Below are 20,549 nucleotides of genomic sequence, written 5' to 3'. Positions count from 1 at the left end.
TCCATTCTTGTGCTCTAGGCCACTAGATCACATAGCTTTCCTAAAAACAAGTTTCTGAAGACTTCTCCATTGTTCATGGAGGCTTAAACTATTTCATTACTATAAGAGTTGCAACTAGAGCTAAGTGAATAACTGATTTTTCAGTTCAATGGCTGAAATGAAAAATCCAAAAGAAAATTCAGTTAGTTTTGCATGGAAACTGAATTTTTTTCATGTTTATTTTGTTTTGTTTTTGACAAAATGAAAAACCAAAAAGTCGAGTTCAAATGGAAACCAAACATTTAAAATGTCTATTTTTCAAAAAAAAATCTCAATTCAAAATGGCATTTTTGGAATTATTGTTTTTTGGGGCTGGGGACAGAAACTATTCACTGAATTATATCAAAATTTGCAAATGATTTTGATGCCCCCAAAATGCATTTTTTTTGGAGAATTTACTATTTGCTGAAAAGATTTTTGCCCATCTCTAGTTGCAGCACTCATACAATGTGTTTTATTGAGACTGATTGAAAATACAGTCAGTTCTGTGATGGGACTTGACATCTAGTTAGCAGGGCTAGAATTCTAGACCACGCTTCAGGGTAGGAGGAGGAGAATTACTTATCCAAGCGAAACTGCAGGGGAAATTCTAAAGTCTATTGAATGTAATTAGCCTAGTTGGAATTGGGCCACTATTGAAGTTCTCCTCATGAGAAATCTGGAAATGGCTCCTATCTCTGTCTCTTAGAGAGAATTGGTAATATTTAGAGTGTGGTGTGTGAGGTGGTACAAGTTAAGCTCCCTTAAACGTACACATACCTACTTACTGACATGCAAGGGAATCGAAGTGGATGTAAGTTACACATCAAGGAGCTGTATGAAGATGTAAATCAAGCAGGGAATGGCCTATGCTGCCCATCCCATTCTTACTCTTTAGCTCTTTCTTGTTACACTCCTCTCTCCTGGCCCTTCAGCTTATGAGCCTGCATCCTTACTCATCACCTTTGAATTTGGCCCTGTGTGTCTAAGGGCCTGAGTGCTAGATGACTGCTATCCAAGGGATATCCACCCACCAAAATGAATTCATTTATGTTCATGTTTGAGTATGTCATAATTTTGTTTTTTCCCCTCGAGAGAGTGAATACGAGACGGGATGCACAGAGTCTTACACATTGTATTGGATCTGACCTAGCTTCGTGGCGGCCACAAATCTTTGGCCGTTGTGAAATGAAAGGGTCTCAGTGCAATTCCTAGTGAACGTAATAAAAACTGCCATCATAACTGGATTCCTTGTTAGCAAGCAATCTCAGCAGAGACACCGCAGGTGGACTGAGCATGGAAACCAAACTGCTTTCTCAGCCCTAGAGTAGGTACCAGCTGAAGGCAGCGTGGAGGAAGTTTGCACTGCTGCTGTACGTGCTGTGCCACATATGTGAAAAAAGGATGTTGACTGGCACTGTCAATCAAACACCTTTTATACACGCTCAGTTCAATTTAAAATTAATATAGATTAACACTGGGCCAGATCCTCAACCGGTCTAAATCAAAGCCTCTCTGTTGGCTTCCAGTGGAGACAAGTCCACATACAGCAGCTGATTGTCTGGCTCATTGGTGTATTGTACTGAAGATTCAGTTACTTGAGCAGGGTGACCAGATGTCCCGATTTTATAGGGACAGTCCTGATTTTTGGATCTTTTTCTTATATAGGCTCCTATTACTCCCCACCCCTGTCCTGATTTTTCACACTTGCTGTCTGGTCACCCTATACTGGAGACATTTTTATTTTGGCACTTAGTGGGTGGGTTCTGCCCACATACAATACATCCTTAACAGGGAGTTATTTGTACAGTAATTTAAGAACCACTTTCCAGGATGGGACTGGGAGTGAATTTTGATTTGTCTGTGTTGCCAGATTCCCTCTAATCTCCCAGTGTGTGGTGTTGGTGCTGATATTCATTCACGTGCAGAGTCAGAATGTTCTCGTTCTCGTGTGTTTGCTCTAGTGGCAGTGCTGTGGAGCCTTCGGCGCTGATGACTGGAACCTCAATATTTACTTCAATTGCACCGATTCCAATGCGAGTCGAGAGCGCTGTGGCGTGCCGTTTTCATGCTGTACTAAAGATCCTGCCGTGAGTGCGTTACCAACAGGGTGGTGCGGTTCTGCTGCTCCTCTCTTAAATCACTGCTACACGAAATGGTGTCTTCGGTTAGGCTGTGTGTGTGTGTGTGTGTGTGTGTGTGTGTGTGTGTGTGTGTGTGAGACAGAGAGAGAGAGAGAGAGAGAGAGAGAGAGATGTCTGTTTATTTTAGCCCTTGCTTTTCCTATCCACTTCAAGGTTTAACTAGCAGCTCAACTTTGCACAGTCAACATCAGTTTGATCTCCAATCCTGAGAGATGACTTCTTTAAGTCTCCACCTTAGGCTTTGTACTTGCTGCTTTTCATTTGAATGAGGAAATCACTATCTTGGCTGGGTGCATGTGTTGTTTTTAGCACTGCTAAGAGCCATAGCCTGGCCTTGGTTAGATGATGGTTGCTTTCAGTTTGGTACCAGGCTGTTTCACCCCCACTCCCCTTACCCCCATTCCCAGAGTCTCTAAGGCTGAACACTTAGAAGAGGAAAAAATATTTTTAACAGACATGTATATTGCTTATTATTTGCTTTACTTACCTTTTATATTGTGGTAGCACCTACAGGCCACAACCAGGTTGGGTCCCAGTGTGCTAGGCAAATCTAGAATACATTACTGTCAATGCCTCAAAGAACTTACATGTGTTTTACTTTTGAATTTGAGACAGGATTGGAAGTCTTTCTTCTCTCTCTCCCCTCATAGACTTGTTGTTCCTTCCCGGTGACTGACTTTGCTTTAATTATAACAACTAAGTTCACGTGCTGGGTGGTGGGCACCTTTATCATGCAGTTAACTGAGATTGTGCAGAAGTGAAGATGATCCGTTTGAGGGAGACACTCGTTTAATGAAGTTTCGTAGCATTTTATGATGGATACAATTCCATGTTGTCTCTTTACTTATAATGTGCAAACCAAGTTAAGGGTGCATTTTTACCTGTGAGATATGATCGATAATATGGGGGACAGGTTACTGATTGTGCAGGATTTGGTATAGGGATACATTAGTGCACCTGTAGACTATTTTGTGGCTAATGTTACACATTATGTAGTCTTTCTGTTGATTAAAAACCAACCTACCAGTCCTAGTATCATCTAGTTTGTCATAAATGGCTTTCTTTCCATGTTGAGTGAATTTTACGTCCTCACTTTTATGAGTACTGTAGCATTGACTGAAGCTAGGCAGGGGCCCATAGGTCCCACAGAAGCTTCCCTCTCCTGCTAATGCATCTCAGACTTCACTTTGCAACATCATTTGCTATTGTCCTCCTCCTCCTCTCCTGAGAGGTGACTGCCTTTTGCACAACACTGTCCTGGTTGCTCTCTGATGTGAATAAGCATTCACAATAATCTGAAGCCACCATCCAACTAGTCACCTTATTTTTTACGCATATTAAAGCAAACTGGAAAATAGATTATGCTAATGCATTACATTTCTGTACCACTTGGATACCACCCCCTACATAAACACAAACTGGTTGTCATAACCTAGTTTTTAAAATGTACTTGTTAGAAAACAAAGCCAACAATATCCCTATAAATACCTAAATACCAATCCATGCGAAAATTGTCCCAACAACTGTGTGTGTGTGTGTGTGTGTGTGTGTGTGTGTGTGTGTGTGTGGTATGGTGGTGGGGGTGGGGGTATACCTGTCATCTGGGGAAGGTGTACAATAAGCATAGAATTAAAAAAATAAATATCAACTCTGTTCACTGTAAAGAAGCAGCACGATTGATCGGTGAAATAACTGATCTCTCCATGCCATAGATTGTGTCCCTAAGTGTTCAAAGTCCTCTTGTAACAAAGCTAGAAGTCCTGTAGTTGTAGTAGGATGCCCAGATTTATTAACTCCGATATCCCTCCTGTGGGAAAGCTTTCCAGACACAAGCCACTATGTAGTGTGCTCTGTTTTTTTGGATGTCTTGCCAGCTGCCTATAACTTCATGAAGCAAATCTGTATATCCAGTGTCTCAAAATATGACCAGATCCTAAGGGGAATGCACAGTCAAAGAAATCTTGTAATTTTAGAATGAAAGGTCTACAAATAAAGTCTGTCTGATGGGGTTTCCCCCCCATCCCCACCTCTGGATGTGAAACTGGAGCTCCCACATATCAGGGATTACCATCCTATGCCATAGTGTTGGATAGGTCCACTGAACAACTCTAGAAAGTAATAGGAGGTGAACTTATTTCCATATTGTACTTAATTCTTATAAACTCTAATGCTTAATTCCTGCATCGGTCATTCAAGAAGCCCTAGTAAAATGGTGTAATCAACATATACTTAAAAGACTAGGGCAAGGGTTCTCTCTGCTTGCAAATAGGAGTGAAGTGTCATCTCTTGAGGACTGTCAGTTCCCCAAGTTTTACCTTCCCTTGTTTTGCTTGACAATTGCCTTGTGCCTCCAGTCTCTTTAAGGAACTTCATGGAGGTCAAGGGAAGCACTGGGGCTGTTTAGACTGGTGGAGTTACAAGTAATCTGCAAAACTGAATGAAGCCCAAGTTTAGGTGGAGAAGGTACATTTAAGCAGGGTGGAGGGCGTTCATATCTGGAAGAAGCTTACAATCCACCTGTGTCAAATTCTCTTGATGCTTTCTCCTGTGTTGGAAATATACTGGGATGCATATACCGGGGTAGGGAGTGCAATTCCCCACCCCCTGCAGGATGTGAATCACTTGCATCTTGCGTGGGGAAAGCTCAGCCCCAGGGATCTCACTGCATCTGAGGAAACTGGTGACTTTATCGAATGGTGCATCCTGGAATACCTTTAACAAACTAGAAAATACCAAGAGGCATAATTTACTGGTTGGGGGCCAGGGTGAGATTTTTTTTTTTTTTTTAATGTGCTGGATGCCTCCCCCACCTGGACCTATAACAGACCCATATCCTTTGTGGATTGGGCACAGAGTGGGAAATGTAATACGTGCTGAGTGGGTTACACCTACGGCAAGCTAGTTTATCAATTATTTCCAAAATCTCCTCTAATGACACTTCAATCTGTGACAATTCCTCAGATTTGTCACCTACAAAGGACGGCTCAGGTTTGGGAATCTCCCTAACATCCTCAGCCGTGAAGAATGAAGTAGTGGCAGTCATGATTGGGTTTTGGTATTGAGAAACCTGTGGCTGCATTCCAGAGGTGACACTGGCAGTAGAGAGCCCCAGAATGGCTGCTGCATTGTAATCTTTCTTATTAGGGTGATGTTTTTCTTCAGATTAACTTACTAAGGGGCTAGAGCGTGTGCAGAGATTGGGTTGCGTGGGATGGGGCAGGCTTTGCTCCGTGGGTCTGCTTCTCCTCATTGCACCAGAAGGTCTGTGTGTGTGGAGGAATGACAGCCTCAAAAAAATAGGTTAGAAGTGCTGCCGTGGGGTACTACTCACTGAGAAATGCCCTTTAGAATAGTGTGTACTTCCTTCTGTGCACTCCAGAGCTCTCAAGTGAGGGACAGTACAGTAGGAGAATAGCAAGTGACTCCTTCTCATGGGTATCATAACCTCCTGTGAAAGGAGTAGGTGACAGAAAAACACAGCTTATCTCTCTCTTCTCTTCCCCTAGCCTTTGAGGGAGAAGCACAACCTGTCTCTTGGGCTTATAAAATAGTTTTGTAGAGCAAACTTGTTTCCTTTGGAATGGACCAGATTGTACCAAGTGACCACTCCACTCCATCCCCTCTTCACATGGCCCACGATGAACTCTGAACTAAACTTGCCCTATCCTTGATGTATTTTTCAGGGACAAAGTATGAACATTTTCTGCAGAAAGTTATTTTATTTAAATAGAAGGATAATTCCCCAGTTCGTGCTTTCATCTCCACAGAACGTCCGTCTCTGGGACGTGGGGTTTATCACAGGCTGAGGAGAGAAAATGTTGTGGGAGTCCCTTGTTATTGGAAGCACTTCTCCTTACTGCCTTTCTTTTTTCTCCCTTAGGAAGATGTCATTAACACTCAGTGTGGCTACGATGCCAGGCAAAAACCGGTAAGTGTTTTTGTTTTTTTAAATCATACCTGATTTCGTAAGGATCTGAGTAACTTTGGGCAAGCAGGTTATAGAATTGGAGGTAAAGGTTGAGCTAATTATCTGTGTTTTCATCCCTCTTCTCCTTTGCAGGAGGTTGATCAGCAGATTGTTATCTACACTAAAGGTTGCGTCCCCCAGTTTGAGAAATGGCTGCAGGACAATCTTACTATCGTTGCTGGCATCTTCATTGGGATTGCGTTGTTGCAGGTAAAGCACACATTCCTCATAAAGAAGTTACAGAGGAAAAAAGCAGAACAGGGAAACGCTCAACAAGAGAGCTGGAAATGAGGCTGTTTCATTGTTTAATAACCTTGAATTAGTGGTTTTCAGTAAGGGCTAACTGGTGAGTAATGGCTGAGACTTCATTTGTGTTAAAGGATATTTTATGTTTATCTGTAGAATAAACATGTTTATTTGGGTGTTTGTCCGACTGCCCTCAACTCAACTCTGCACTTTGTCAGATTGGGGGTGGGCATAAGGTTGCCAACCCTCCAGGATTATCCTGGAGTCTCCACAAATTAAAGATTAATCTTTAATTAAAGTTTACGTCATGTGATGAAACTTCCAGGAGCATGTCCAGGCAAAATTGGCAACCTTGGGGGGAGGGAGGAGAAGGGGATTTCAAAGATTGTAGGGAGGCCTTATTTTTGATCTTATCTAGACAGGTTGCCAAAAGAATCACTTTTTAAATTGCTAGTGGGAAGAAATTCTAGTACAGTCTCTGACTTCAGATTAAAGGCACGCTGTTGATTTAGAATTCAGTCCGTTTCAGACAAAAAATGAACTTAAAGGAGTTTCAGTTTTTACATTTGCTCCTACGCCCCCTCTGCCAACTTCTATAATGTTTTTACAATGGCATTTCTCAAATTTCTTTCTCCTGTTGCTGTGTCAAAGTCCCACACCGGGGGAAACAGACTGTACACAAAGGACTGTCAAGTGCACCCAGTAAACGAACTGTCATCTTTTTCCAGATATTCGGGATATGCTTAGCCCAGAACTTGGTTAGTGACATTGAAGCTGTCAGAGCCAGCTGGTAAAACTGCTGAAATAACCGCCACAAGACACTGGACAACTGAAAACCTCCAAAACCTCCAGTGTGTCACTCCGACACCAAGCTGTATGGACATGGGTGACGGGGAAGCCTTCTTTCCAAAGCGGTCTCAAGTCTACGCTGCTGGTATTGCAGTGAACCCTTGTTTCTTTGGGGTTGGCTAATGGGTGGGCTGTTTAAAATCTGCTGCTCACTGACAGTGTTTTTTTTTTTTTTAAATCACCAACAAGCTGTTGAGCCATGAATCTCTACTGTATCCTTGCTTCTGAATAACAGGTGGACACTCTCTCTTTTTTAATTGGTGTGTGTCAATGGGACGGAGTTGCATTGTGGTGTGTGGATATGCTGTTTATTCTCCGTGTCACAAGCTCTTCGATAGCTGCCAAACGTTCCTGAAAAGGTTTCTTTCTTCAGTACACGCTGAAGGAACCATCTTCTTGTTTTCCACAGCTAAACATAGCTGCAGGTCTTTCTGAAACTAAACCCATCAAACAGGAAACAACTTTCCACTCATCAATTGTACATTTCAAGAAATTGTTTTAAAAACAAGGAAAAACTTTTATACAAGCGCTTCCAGACTTTCTGTCTGTAATAATATGTGGTTGGAATCAGCAAGATTGAAGGGATAACTATCTAAATTTGCCAGCATCTTTCTCCAAGCAAGAATGGGACATATATGGGAGCATGAGGTTTGGGGGGCTCAGGTGTATAATGTTAAAAAGAGAATGAAATATATGTTAACTTAAAAAAAAAAAAGAGAGAGAGTTATGAAGTACGTACCCAAATACCCTGGCTATATCCATTGATTCTTTGGAATTTGGCATAACCTGATGTATTTGGGGCTGTCACTAATATTAGTGCTTTGTTATAATTGTACAAAATTTCTTTTAAAATGTTTCCTTGATCCTTTCCTAGCTGAAGCTTTGGTTTTCTTTCTTTTCTTTTTTTTTAAATTCTTCTTCTTACCTGCATGAGCTATGGAATTAGAATCTGAGAAACTTTGTTTTTAAATCCCTGCATATGTTTCAGTAGGCTTCTAATCCAAATTTACTTATTTATTGGTAGATGCACTTGATTATGGAAAGTTCCTATCTCCTTGTCTTGGAAGGGGGAAAGGAGGACAGCTTTGCTATAGTAAATGCTTTCTCAGAGTCAGCAGTTTTTCATTTGCTTAACTCTGTGTGTATTTCCCATCCTGCCTCTCTCTCTCTGAATACAACAAAATGCTTTCTTGAACCAATAGAATAAAAGGATATTTTTAAGCAAGAAGAGTGTATTGGGACCAACCAAGAGACTTTTGGTCCTTTAGAAATGGAATAAGCGGTAGAATTTGGACTACAGCACAAGTATTGGGAGGCAAGGTAGATCAAACTCCAGCTAGGTGTCTGTGATCAGCTTTTATTTCAATAATAGTGTGATCATGCACCTGACACTAACTTGGGTAGGCAAGGCACTTCGTATACATTTAGCTTGTCTTATGGCCCTGCATAGTGTCTATGAGCCCAATCCTGCTGGGGCTGATTGCCCTCATCTCTTGCTTCCCTCAAGAAGTAGTTGCGGGTGCTGGGCATCTATCAAGAGGTGTGTTAGCACCATTCAGGACTGGCCCAAAGTGTCCCCTAAGATGAATAAGATAAGAGCAGAAAAAGTGAACACACTTGGATGCCATTTTCTTTCAAATCAGTACACTAACCTCCCTTGTGAGAGATGCAATGTATGAGTGCATATACACTTACACATGCTTTCTTTCTGCGTTCTGGTTGTGTGGAGACAACTTGCATTTCTACCCTCAAAAGCTGGCAATGGCTTGGAAGAGCTGAGCAGTGCAATTGCACTCTTGTTTTTTATTTGGTGTTACCTCAATCTCCAGTGGGCTCCACCTCGCCTGTAGCTGGCAGCATCCACACCCTTTGGCGTGTGCGGTTAAAGACCAACGGCAACTTCAAAGGACTTTTTAAAACTTTGAAAGTGTTTATAATACATTATCCTTAATAAAGTTGGTTCAATCTCATCAGAGTGTTATGTTTTTCTTAGCCACTCCTCTTATCTTGGGGAGCTATTGTTCATTTCCCCTCAAGGGAGCATGATATTTTGCCTGATGGCAACATAATGGAAAGTTCATTGGAGCTAAAGATGCTACTGCTCTGTTTTGTAGAGATCAGGGAAGCAGCATTCAGGAAATGCACCCCTTCCCCCCTACTGAGAGCATTGATTGCGAACCAGCGCTTTGATTTATAAAGTCCACGTTACAGAATCCTGGTTGCCATTGATCTTTAATGCTGCTGCTGTTTCTGCTGCTATAGGCTTCTGAAGACAACTTCCATTCCTCTACTTGAATTTCCACAGTAGTACTGTAATTGACTTTTGTCTTCTCCTGACGGTTCTTGTAGTTTTTCTCCTATTGCAAAGTCACAATTCTGGGAAATGCCAGCAGCGGAGTATTGTGCTGAAAGGAAGGGAATTGCTCTTAAAAATGGGGAGGTTTTGTTCTCATGACTTTCAGGTGCATATGCAGAAAATGTACAAAGTTTCCTCTAGGTCCCTGAGTGGCTGCTGTTTTAAGAACCACTAAAGAACAATCTTTATTTTTCTACAACCCTTTGTTGCTGCGAATACTAATCCTGTTGTTTAAGATGATTTTGTTGTTGTGTTTTCCCTCCCCATTTTTTCAGTCATTTGTGGTCAAGCCACATTGAATGTGCAGAACCAGCTGCCTATGTTGCATGTTCAAACCCCACACGTGTATGCAGGGAATGTGTAATAGTGGCTACAACTACACTGCGAGATCGGGGTGTGAATAGGATATCCCTGCTTGTGTACATGTACTTGTGCTATCGTCTAGTTAGCACGACTATAAACAGCAGCGTAGGTAACAGCTACTGCAACTACACTGGTATTTATACTCCTTCTAGCTGGATGATAGCTAGTGCAAGCATGTCTACATGATCAGGGGAATTCCTCCACGCCGCCCCCCCCCCCCCCCTTCCCCCAACTGCTTTCAGTGGAGACGTAGCCTAAGAGTGCCCACTTCCACTTGGAATTTAGGAGGGCAGTTTGGAAAGTCATGCGAGGCCTTGGCACCTGATCTATTTTACACAGAACCGACCAAATGCAAACAATATTTCTGCTGGAAAGTTCCATTAAAACTTCAGGTGGGTCACAAATAGACCATGAATTCTGGCAAAACAGGCTTAACTTCCAGCAGGGTCTTGTTAAAGCAATAAGATACAGTAGGTATTGTATTTCTGGGCAATTTCTAGCATGCCTCAGGTGGTAGTATTAGGTGCCAGTCTGAAGGCCATTTTAACCAGCCACAAAGTGCAGTAGCTGCTCCAGAATATGTTGCCAGCCAGCGTTCTGGCAGCCTCTTATGGAGTGAAATGTTTGCATGTGCTAGGCGTTATATGCGTGGCTATGGCATTAGCTGACAGCTGATCTGAAAGCTTCAGCTGTGTCCAGAGTTCTAAAGCCATTTCAGAGTTCAGATACACACTCTCACTCTGGTTGATCTAACCTCTAATCACTCTGCCCAGATTCTTAGACCCTTTTGTTGTTAGAATGCCCTCTTTTGAATAATAATTATTTGCGATGTCTTACATGACCAAATTTCTGTGTTTTAGCCTGCTCTTTTCTCTTGTTGGTTTGAGACCCATAATATCGACTGTGGCTCTTGGAGTTTGAAGTGGTGGAGACTGTTGCTTACGTGTTCTCTGTCCTCTAAGCCTTCTTCTCCGCCTTTCCTTTCAGAGAGATGGTAATTGTAGTGAATCAGGAGACAGAACCTGGTTTGGTAGGTTCTGGTGTGTAAATACTATTTGAAATGTAAATAGTGGCATGCAAATGAAATGGTTCTTGCACCTGACTGCTATTCATCATAAATATGTATTTATACTCATGACAGATATACAATGTGAGAGTTTGCTGATCAAAATTAAGCAGAATGGTCACTTAAGAAGCTTTACATATCCATTGGTTTGAGCCAGGAATGCTTTAATTGCCTGCCATCTAGTGTCTGCCATGTAAAACTACAGCTGGCCTATGTTTTATGAAGGTGGAGCAGCTTCCCATTTTTGCTTTGGTTAGTTGAGGAACCTTCTTCCTGTGCTGCCTGCTTAGGATCTGAAAAGGTATTGACTGTAAAATCTAGGGGTGAAATTCAACCCTGGCTGAACTCACGGGGAGCTGACACCTCTTATGCCAGGACTAAATTTGGTGCTAGGTCTTGACTTGGTGTGGTCCTGAAAATGAACCTTCATCTTCACTTCTTCAGAAATGTCCTGGATAGAATTGGTTCCAGTTACCAAAGACAAATAAGAGAACCTCTGAATGCAAACCTTGGGGTCCATTCTCCCTCCTTGCAATGCGTATACTTTTTTGGATTAATGCTAATGACACATCCAATCCATATTGTATTGAAAGGAGAATTGATCCTAATGTGTTTAAAGCACAGTGCAGGTTCCCAACCCTCATGCCCTCCTTTTTGTCTGCCAAAATTATTGCATATGTTAATCTGAGTCTCATTAACCCAGTAGGCTGAAGTTGTCTAAACCAGGCCACTGCTGGTAAGTTTTGTTTCCTCAGTAAGAGCCATTTAGCTGCCAACCTTTAATGCTTAGAAAGAAAATAGTTCACATCTCTAATAATATGCAGTATAAAAATAGTCATTGTGACTTGTAATATACACCAACCTGGTGATCAATAGTGTAACATCATTAGTCTTTTTTGTTTTGCAGTATGAATGTCAGCAACAAGCTCCATCCATGTGTCTCCATATGCATTCTGTGTGCATAGCAGAGATGGGCCTGAACCAAAACCATGATCTGATCATCCCAAACTTTGGGGAGATTGGGATCTGGACCCGAACTTTGGGACTCAGTCCTGTCTCTGGTATGTAACACCAGTCCAGTTCAAGGAGAATCTCTCTCCTCAAATCATTGTAGGGTACAATGAAGGTTATTCGTTGTATTTACCTTTGTGTAACATTTCTTTTTATCTGAATGTATACTCTTGTGTTACTACTTCTTTTTTGTTTTTTAAATTTGTGAGTTGCAAAATTGATTGTAAAAGCCAATTACACTTACTGACTGAAAGTATTGCTTTAACAGAACTGCATGCTGGTAGAGTTTGACTTGAGCTTTAGTTGTCTGTTTTCCAACTGGTCATCTTCAGTCTGGAAGAAATGCATAGTTCAGGTGCATATGTATTGCTTATATTTGTCATCTTTAGCATTAGACTGTGGTGATTTCAAAGGATGTAACTGGACTATACTTTGGAAGTTTAACACAACTTCTTGGTAACTCATTTTAAGCTATTGAAAGTGGTCTTGATCATGCTATTTGTGTTTTTTAATAGGTGCATTTTTAGGAATGTTTTAATACATTTATGATGGACAATAGTTTTAATAGTTGTGCAGTATTCTGTATTTACTTGAAGTAAATCATTTTATATGCAATTTGTTAGATAATTACAATTTTATAAATAAAATTGTGTGAAGTATTACTTGGTGAATGTTTACTTTTCTTTCAGTGCTTCACTCTAAAGGTACAAATACACGTTTAGCTCCCAAACCTATCTGTTATCACTTGGACATTTCATCCTAAAATGTATATAGAAGATCATGTTTTCATTCTGCCGGGAGATGCTATTAAATGAAATAATAGCTGGTGTAAGCAAAAGATCATTCAAACACCAGGAACCCCCACATCTACTCTGATGTGAATGTGGTAGAAACTGGTAACTAAATAACTTAGCTGTGTTGAGGATATGAGACTGCTTGTTTTATCTATTTCCAACTATAATCTGTTACTTTTCAAATCCCAGAGGATACAATTTAGCACAGCTGTTGGAACTTCAGCCTAATTATTTTAGTGACTTTTTAGTGTTCAAAAGTCACTTATCTGGTAGTTCAGAGAGGGGAGAGCACGGAGGAAACCTAATGATTCACCATGACAATTTTGGTAGAGAGCAGGTGGATACCCTGGCCTTTCTGAGGGTAGCAATTAAGTCTTTAAATGCTTCACAGACAACCATACAGAACGGCTAGTTTTAGTGCTAAAATGTAAATGAGTTAAGGTTAGAACTGTGCTATATTCTTGATTGTTTTCATTGTTCTTATGAATATTTTTACAAATAAATTTCAGATTAAAAAAAAAATGTACGTGCAGATTTGTGAAATACTGTCCAGTGCAAAATCCCTAAAATCTATGATCTAATCAAACTCTGCATTAATTTCGCAACTGAACTCAAATATAAGTAATCCCAGTAATTTTGAAGAGTATAATTGCTTAAAACATGGCGGGGGAGGAAAGAGGGGAATTTCAAAAGCGTCTGCAGTGGTTAGGTGTTCTTCTTCCATTTTAGCCTTGGTCGTTATCACTTGCAGATAAATTGAACTGTCTTCCACTAGAGTGGAAAAAATGCTTATGTCTATCTTGGCAGCATTGTGTCTGGCTTTGTCAGTAGTGCGTACACCAGCGATTCCCAAACTGTGGGTCGCGATTCCAAATGGGGTCATGCCATCAGCAGACGGGATCACGGTAATCCCTAGTTTATGGCGAATTCCATTTTGCTCTGCACAGCCTGACCTCACACGAACCATGGGTATGAGGTCACACTGTGCAAAGAACGCCATTTTGTAGACCAGTGGGTGTCCTCCATACAGTGTGACCTCACATGTACGGTTCGTGCGAGGTCATGCTGTGCAGAGGATGCCATTTTACTATACAAAATGGTGTCCTCCATGCAGTGTGACCTCGCAGATATGGTGCATTTAAGGTCACACCATGTGGAGAATGCCATTTTGTTCTTCAAAATGGCATACTCCATGCCATCTGGGGTCCCAGGAGGAAATAATTAAGTAAAATGTGGTTGTGCTGGCAAAAAGTTTGGGAACCACTGGCATACACAGTTCTCGTTAAGTATGAAGTTTAGCTGTAGCCAGTGAGGGCGGGGGGAGAGGGAGGGGGGAAAGGTTTATTCCCAGGTTCATCAAGAAATGGCAAAACCAAGAAATCCAATTTCTGAAACTCCCTGAAGAGGGCGAATTCTGCCTGAACAGAGGATCAAGGTGAGTTATGCCAAGTTACAGTGACCGGAATGTTGCAGCAACCTTTGGCTTGTACAGGTGACAAGTTACAATGCAGGTATTAATGGCCTTTTCTGATTGTATTACGAGCATAGAAGGAAAGTTTATTCCGCCTTGAATATCTGCTACTGACACTTCAGGTTGTAAAAATCTGTGTTTATACTGAGCTTACTTTAGATTGTTCCCCCAGCCCAGTCTCTTGGGGATGTATGAAGGATATACAGGTCTGTCTCATCTTACGGGGGTTCTGTTCCGCGGTTAGCGCGTAAAGCGAAAACCGCGTATAGCCAAAACCCCATTGAGTTCAATGGCGGGCGAAATCGCCCGCAGTACAGGTATAGTATTAAAACTGTGTTTTTGTTTTGTTTTTTGTTTTGTTTTTGCCAACCGCATAAAGTTGAAATTGCGCATGTTAAATGCGCGTAAGATGCGACAGACCTGTACATTAGTTTCTAGAATGTATTCTTTTTCCTTTGAGTCTTAAAAATCTTTGGAGACCCAGTAAACCCCATTGCTTCCTTTTGACTTGCCTTTGTATTTCATTCTTCCAGTTCAGAGATGACAATGCTTATTTTTGAAACACAGGCCAGAGCATTGTTGTTTACAGCCCATTTCACTGCTAAGCTGAGACCCCAAGGGCCATATTTTAACCCAGCCTCTACATCTGTAGTCCACCATTTGTTCAGTAATTTTCTGTCAAATGCCATTTGTGTATACAGTTGTCTTCACACATGCAAATAGTTGTGCTTGCATAATGGTAAATTCAAATGTTGAGGCCATTTAAATATATATGGTGCTAAGATTTTGGTGAGAGCTTTGGGTGAAGGTGCTTTGCCCCTTTTAAGTTTTAGTCAATAGAAAAAACATGATGGTTTCATCCCATGATGCAGTGAGGGATGTGTTTACAACAACTTTCATCTAAATTAGACTCTTTTCTAGGAGACCGCAAGTTCCTCTGTGTGTTTGTTCTCTGTAAAACATCATTATGCATCTATAGTACTATAGATATATTATAATAAAACCATGTAAGTTAAAGCCATAGACCTAGGACAAGACTTGGCTAATTAAGTTCTGATGGGTGCCGTTGTTTCTAACTTAATACCAATGCGTATTACTGATGAGGCCTCTGCTGCAGGACACATCGAGATGGAAGAAAGTGCATTTGACATCCTGACTTTGTCAAAATGTAGGTTAAAAAATTGCAGTTTTTTAAAAACAAACATTTAAAATTTCTTTGTTTTCAGAGCAGAATGTCACTGATAGTGGAGGCGCAATTGGTTGCTGCCATTTGCTCTTGTGTGATAACATTTCCCCATTAGTCAGGGACCAGCTTTTCATTATGGACCAGGGACTTGCAGCAGTTATGGACCAGGAAGGTGCCTTTATAGTGTCAGGTAGGTGACGAGGCACATGGACATGAAGATAAATTACTGATTTCAGAGCACTGTTGCTGCATGAAGGATTTACCTGTTTTATTCTACCCTTTCTGTTAATCATGGTACCTATTCAAACACAGATTTATAGATTTCTTTTTAAGGCTAGAAGGGACAATTACAATCATCTAGTCTGACCTGCATAACAGAGGCCATAGAACTTCACCCAACAATTCCTGCATCAACTTGTAGTTCAATTGAAGTGTATCTTTTTAGAAAAACATATTGCCTAGTGGTCTTTAACATGTGATGGACATGCGTGGTTGTAGCACAACTTGCTTTATTACTTACTAATGGAGCTATCGGTATTATGTGTATTCTTTACTGTTTCATGATTAAGCTCCTTTGATAACTGTTAAAGTATACATTTAAAAAGCTTGCATGTTGTTTCTGGCAGATGGCTGTGGCTAATAATTATCCATTTTCTGCATCATTATTGTCTTTGGGATGGTATTTTGAAGTTTCTATGTCCATATTACTGGATGGTGCAGGCTTTGTGGTCTGAATGAAACTCCCCAGGAGGTTATATTTTTATTTAAACAAATTATATCCAGCAAAGTCTGTGGTTTAATGCAATGCTTTATACACAAATTTAATTAGCAAAAAAATCTAGTGCTCCCGTTTTTTTAATCTTAAATATCTGCCACCAGGAAAAACTTAGGGGGCTGAGTTTTTCCCAGTGAAATGTCTTGTACAAGGCCAGGCTCATAAGATACGTGAAACACTTTGTTCAAACATTAGCGGATGTGTTTTTGCTGAGGCTGATGATTTTCAGACAGTAAATCTGGTCTACATCTGTATGACCATTACAAGTCAAATGCAGTAGCTTGATACTGTCTGCTCCTCCAAGCCCTTTGAGTATGGCAGCCACAGCGCCTTTCAGCTTAGTTTGCGGTAGGCGGCAAGCAATGAGATGTTTGACACTACAGGCATAAAAATAACTCGAGCAGTACAGGTTACAAGCTATATTTGGATGTTATCTATCTACTGTACATCTATTCATAAATCAAACTTCACTCCAGCAGTTTGAACTCACTTGACTTCAGCAAAATGGATAGAATGAAATGTAAAAGGATAGTCAAATGCATTCCAGACAATACATAGATCTGTGCAAGAAATATAGTTTTCCTCATTAGCGGAGGCTCTTAGACTAAATGATTCGATAGCAACAATAAGTACTTGGGTATGTAGAAATGTGATAAACTTTGATCCAGTCAAAACAGCAGAGGGTTCACTCTGACAGATCCATTTCTGTATGCAGGGAGCTCTCCCTTTTTAACATCGTTATTAGCAGTGCTATAGACCATCTAGTAATCTGAATGGATGACAATATATACGGTTACATGAGGGCCTAAGGAATATAAATACTCAGGGGCATAAGTGAATCACTAACTGCTTACGTAGAGCACACCAGTACTTAGATTACAAGCTCTTTGGGGCAGGGACTGTCTGTGTTCAGAACCTAGCACAATGGGGTCCCGGTTGTTGATTGTGGCTCCCGGGCTCTACAGAAGTATAAAAAAATCAGTGACTGACTGGGATTAGGATGAAACTTATTTTTTATAGGCATGTTATTGTACAGTTGCCCATAATGGGGTTTTTTGCATCTTCCACTGAAGCATCTAGGATTGGCTGCTAGTGTCTGAGACAGGACGTTGGACTACCTGGATCACTGACTTGATCTTGTATGAGAATTCATATGTTCTTACGTCATCAGTTTGACTCAGCTGTAGCGAAAAGTCATTACCATTTGCTGGCTGTTTGCTGGCCTACGTGAAAGGAGGCCATCTAGTTCCTGGCAAATAGAAGCAGACTGAAGCTGCAAGGATGACACCCCCTGCTCTTCGAGGCATTATTGAGCCAGAGAACTGGTATTTGGTTAAGTTGCTGGCATGTTACAAATGTTCCAAGAACAGCTGTGAGGCTCAGAAGCTTCTAGTGCTCAAGCCTGTGTCAACTGGCAACCTTACAGGAGACTAGCTAAAATTCTCTTCTGCAGCATTTCTGCGCTTTATCCACTTCTCTCTGAACAGCTGCTGGAAGATGCTCTTTATAAATCTGTCTCCTGAAAAGCTTTTCTATCTGAGTGCCTTTAAAAGTTCCTACCGGAGCAGGGCCATAGCATCCAGCTCAGTGGCCCGGGGACACATATGGCATTATCCCCGGGAAGTAGATACTTCAAACAAGGTATGTCCCGAAACAGGTCCTTGACTCCCTGAGATGGTGAACAGCCCAGGAAGATGTTTGTAGGGGTCTTTCCATATGTTTGCCAGACAGGTTCTCACCGCCATCACCACCATCTTGATGGGATGGTGTACACATCTGCAACCCAGAATGGCACAGGGTATCTGGAGCCCTGGAGAAAGGAACCACAGCATCCATCTCTTGGACCTCAGCGTGATCAAACCATTGTTATGTTTTGTCCATGTCCTTCTCAGAACCAGAGTCTGATAGCTCTCCTTCCGCAGCAGGAGGAGGAAGTGTCTTGAGTCAGAGGACGAATACCTTTGGGGCTTTTTTTTTGCCTTTTTTGTTTGGATTTTTTTGCATGTTTTGCAAGCCTGGCTATGCCATGAGATGGGCCTTTTGTGGCTAGTCTTGTGCAAGGCCTGGAGCCTTTTGGAAATTGCTCCCACGCCTCCCAGGATGGAGGATGGGGACTACTGCCAGAGTTTCCTGATCAAGCTGGAAGGAGGAGTGGGAGGGACTTTGGGCCAGGACCAGGTGCCCTGCTAGGGACTTATCCTTATGGTCCTGAATTGCCCCAGGACTAACACCATAGGCCGGCTGACTGAGATCCTCCTCATCCTTAGAGCTTCACCCAGTTTGGCTCTGTTTCCTGGTCAGGCTTTCCCATGGTGGCGTCACAGCTTGTTGGGGGGCTAGAGGTCAAAATGTGCCTGTTTTGACTAAAATCTCCATGCCCTGGCAGCACGAGGGTCAGCTGGTTGAGAACAGACAGGGCATAATTTGCCTTCTGTGGATCCTGTTAAAAATTTCTTGCAGAGGGAATACTATTGGGGCTTAGCCCTGCTCTGCCATCCCTAAAAGAGGGCTGAGGAGCTCATCAGGGAGGTGCCACAGCGCTGCTGAATACCCAGTCCAGGAGGAGGAGAAAACGAAGCTACTTGCTTCTACCTGAAAATTAAAAAGGGCAATGGAAAGGTTGGGAGCAGAGAATGGTGACTGAGAGCTGCTGCAGAGGTGGAAGATCTGGCGGCAAGCTAGAGAAAATGGGCAGGGCCAGCATGGGCTGTGCTGCAGCCTTGAATTGCCTCTGGAAGTGCACACAGGAGGTGAAGGGCGCATGTGTAGCAGAATTGTGGGAGATGCTGGGCTGCAGAAAAGGATTTTACATTGGCATAAATGCTAGGGCCAATGCCCAAAATCACTTTACTAGGCCACACGACATCCCCTGCAGAGTACACACTAATGAGGAGGTGAGAAAAATGGATTTCAATGGTTTAAAATGGTATCCTTTGTATTTCTTCTTTAAACTGAAGACCTCGATTACCTGAGAGTCAGGCCCATCACTAAAACGGGCTTCTCATCATGCACGGTATGGTCATTAATTCTGTATTTAAATACAAAAAGAACAAGCCAGAGAATTAAGTGTGAGAGCACTGGAATTTTTATTTGTTACCTCTAGGTACCGTGAGTTTGACATTACTAGGCAAGACCAGTGAATGAGCAGCAATACATTCCATTCATACCTGTGTTTCCAAAGCACCAAAAATGGAGCTAGATTTACTATTTAATCCTATAATCAATACTCTAGCTTGGACGTGCTGCCTCCTGTATTGTCCCTAATTTAGCAGTACGTTATTATGCAGTTAGGGGTGTGAGGAAAGAGTCATCATGTAGTACCACTTTTACATCATCATAGGACTACAACATGCACATTCTACTGTGTGGCCCAAGCAACAAGAATACAAGTAGAACATTTATGGGTGCAGACTTGTTTCTGACAGATTTCTGTTAACACCACCTATGGATTTTAGAAACCTTATTGGACAGGTACCTACAGCAGTTCATCAATTTGTGTGGGAACATTACATGCATGCACAAGTGATACAGTGGAAAACATAGCAGGAGCGGCAGCAGGACAGAGGACAAAGGTGAAATCCATGATGGGATGCTGTATGGAAACTGGAGACCTTCCTCAGCTTTCTACTGCGAGTCTCTGCTCTGTTAGTGAGGCCTGCTGGGCAACAGTTTTGTTCTCATGGCTGCGGAGTTTTGATACAACTTCTAGAAATGCCAGGTTCTGCACTTCCTTGTGAAGGGGTTCTGGAAAACAGAAGCAAGAAGGTTTCACACTCTGCAGTCTCAGACCATGTCTCTATGCACATACCTAAATTTTCTTGGGCTGCTAATGAGACACTCTTTCCTTATGCTCTACTCTTGTACTCAAAACTAATTGAGGTGATGGAGCTAATGGAGCCCACACATAAAGAGGAGGTACTCTCATGTTACAGAGCACAGAAAAGCCTGGGTGGTGGTCAGAGAGGTAACAGTGCCTATTTTAGCAATAACCCAGAAAGGCAGCACCACTTTTGAGTGCAGTGATATCTACAGAAATAACTCTACGGCCTAATTTTGTAATGTGTTGAGGATCCACAATTCCCACTGAATTCAGCTGGAGCGGTGGGGGCTCAGCCTTTATGAAATTCCACGCCCAGATGCCTTTCAATATGGTTACTGGTAGACGAATGTATAGCCAGAACCACCTTGTTCCCTATACTGGTCTTACAAAGCCAGTGACCTCATCTTCAGGGCTCACCATAAAGCTCATCTATTGAAAAACAGCGGGTGGTGTGTGTGTGTGATGGTTCTTTACCTGACACTG

General features: G+C 41.9%; 2 protein-coding genes across 23 annotated transcripts in view; one reads left to right on the top strand and one right to left on the bottom strand.

Moving 5' to 3' along the window:
• TSPAN5 (tetraspanin 5) overlaps nt 1–12,682 on the top strand; it is a 116,538-nt gene extending 103,856 nt beyond the window's left edge. For 6 of the 11 annotated variants that reach the window (XM_042859988.2, XM_005278486.4, XM_005278485.5 and 3 more), the window contains 4 exons: nt 1,983–2,108; nt 6,043–6,090; nt 6,223–6,339; nt 7,104–12,682. In XM_042859988.2, coding sequence (XP_042715922.1) covers nt 1,983–2,108; nt 6,043–6,090; nt 6,223–6,339; nt 7,104–7,169 — 357 coding nt within the window. In that variant the 3' untranslated portion in view covers nt 7,170–12,682. Of the gene's footprint in view, nt 1–1,982; nt 2,109–6,042; nt 6,091–6,222; nt 6,476–7,103 lie in introns of all 11 variants that reach the window. The other 5 variants (XR_010601254.1, XR_010601256.1, XR_010601255.1 and 2 more) reach the window with 1 other exon arrangement.
• Nucleotides 12,683–19,313: 6,631 nt separating this feature from the next.
• The window catches only part of RAP1GDS1 (Rap1 GTPase-GDP dissociation stimulator 1), a 157,266-nt gene continuing 156,030 nt past the window's right edge, over nt 19,314–20,549 (bottom strand). For all 12 annotated transcript variants that reach the window (XM_042859989.2, XM_042859990.2, XM_065596165.1 and 9 more), the window contains one exon: nt 19,314–19,990. In XM_042859989.2, the coding sequence (XP_042715923.1) occupies nt 19,863–19,990 (128 nt within the window). In that variant the 3' untranslated portion in view covers nt 19,314–19,862. The remainder of the gene's footprint in view (nt 19,991–20,549) is intronic.

The sequence above is a fragment of the Chrysemys picta genome, chromosome 5 (assembly GCF_011386835.1).
Source record: "Chrysemys picta bellii isolate R12L10 chromosome 5, ASM1138683v2, whole genome shotgun sequence".
NCBI classification, from domain to species: Eukaryota; Metazoa; Chordata; order Testudines; family Emydidae; genus Chrysemys; species Chrysemys picta.
The sequence above is the reverse complement of the archived record's forward strand: the minus strand, read 5'-3'. Positions and strand labels throughout refer to the sequence as shown.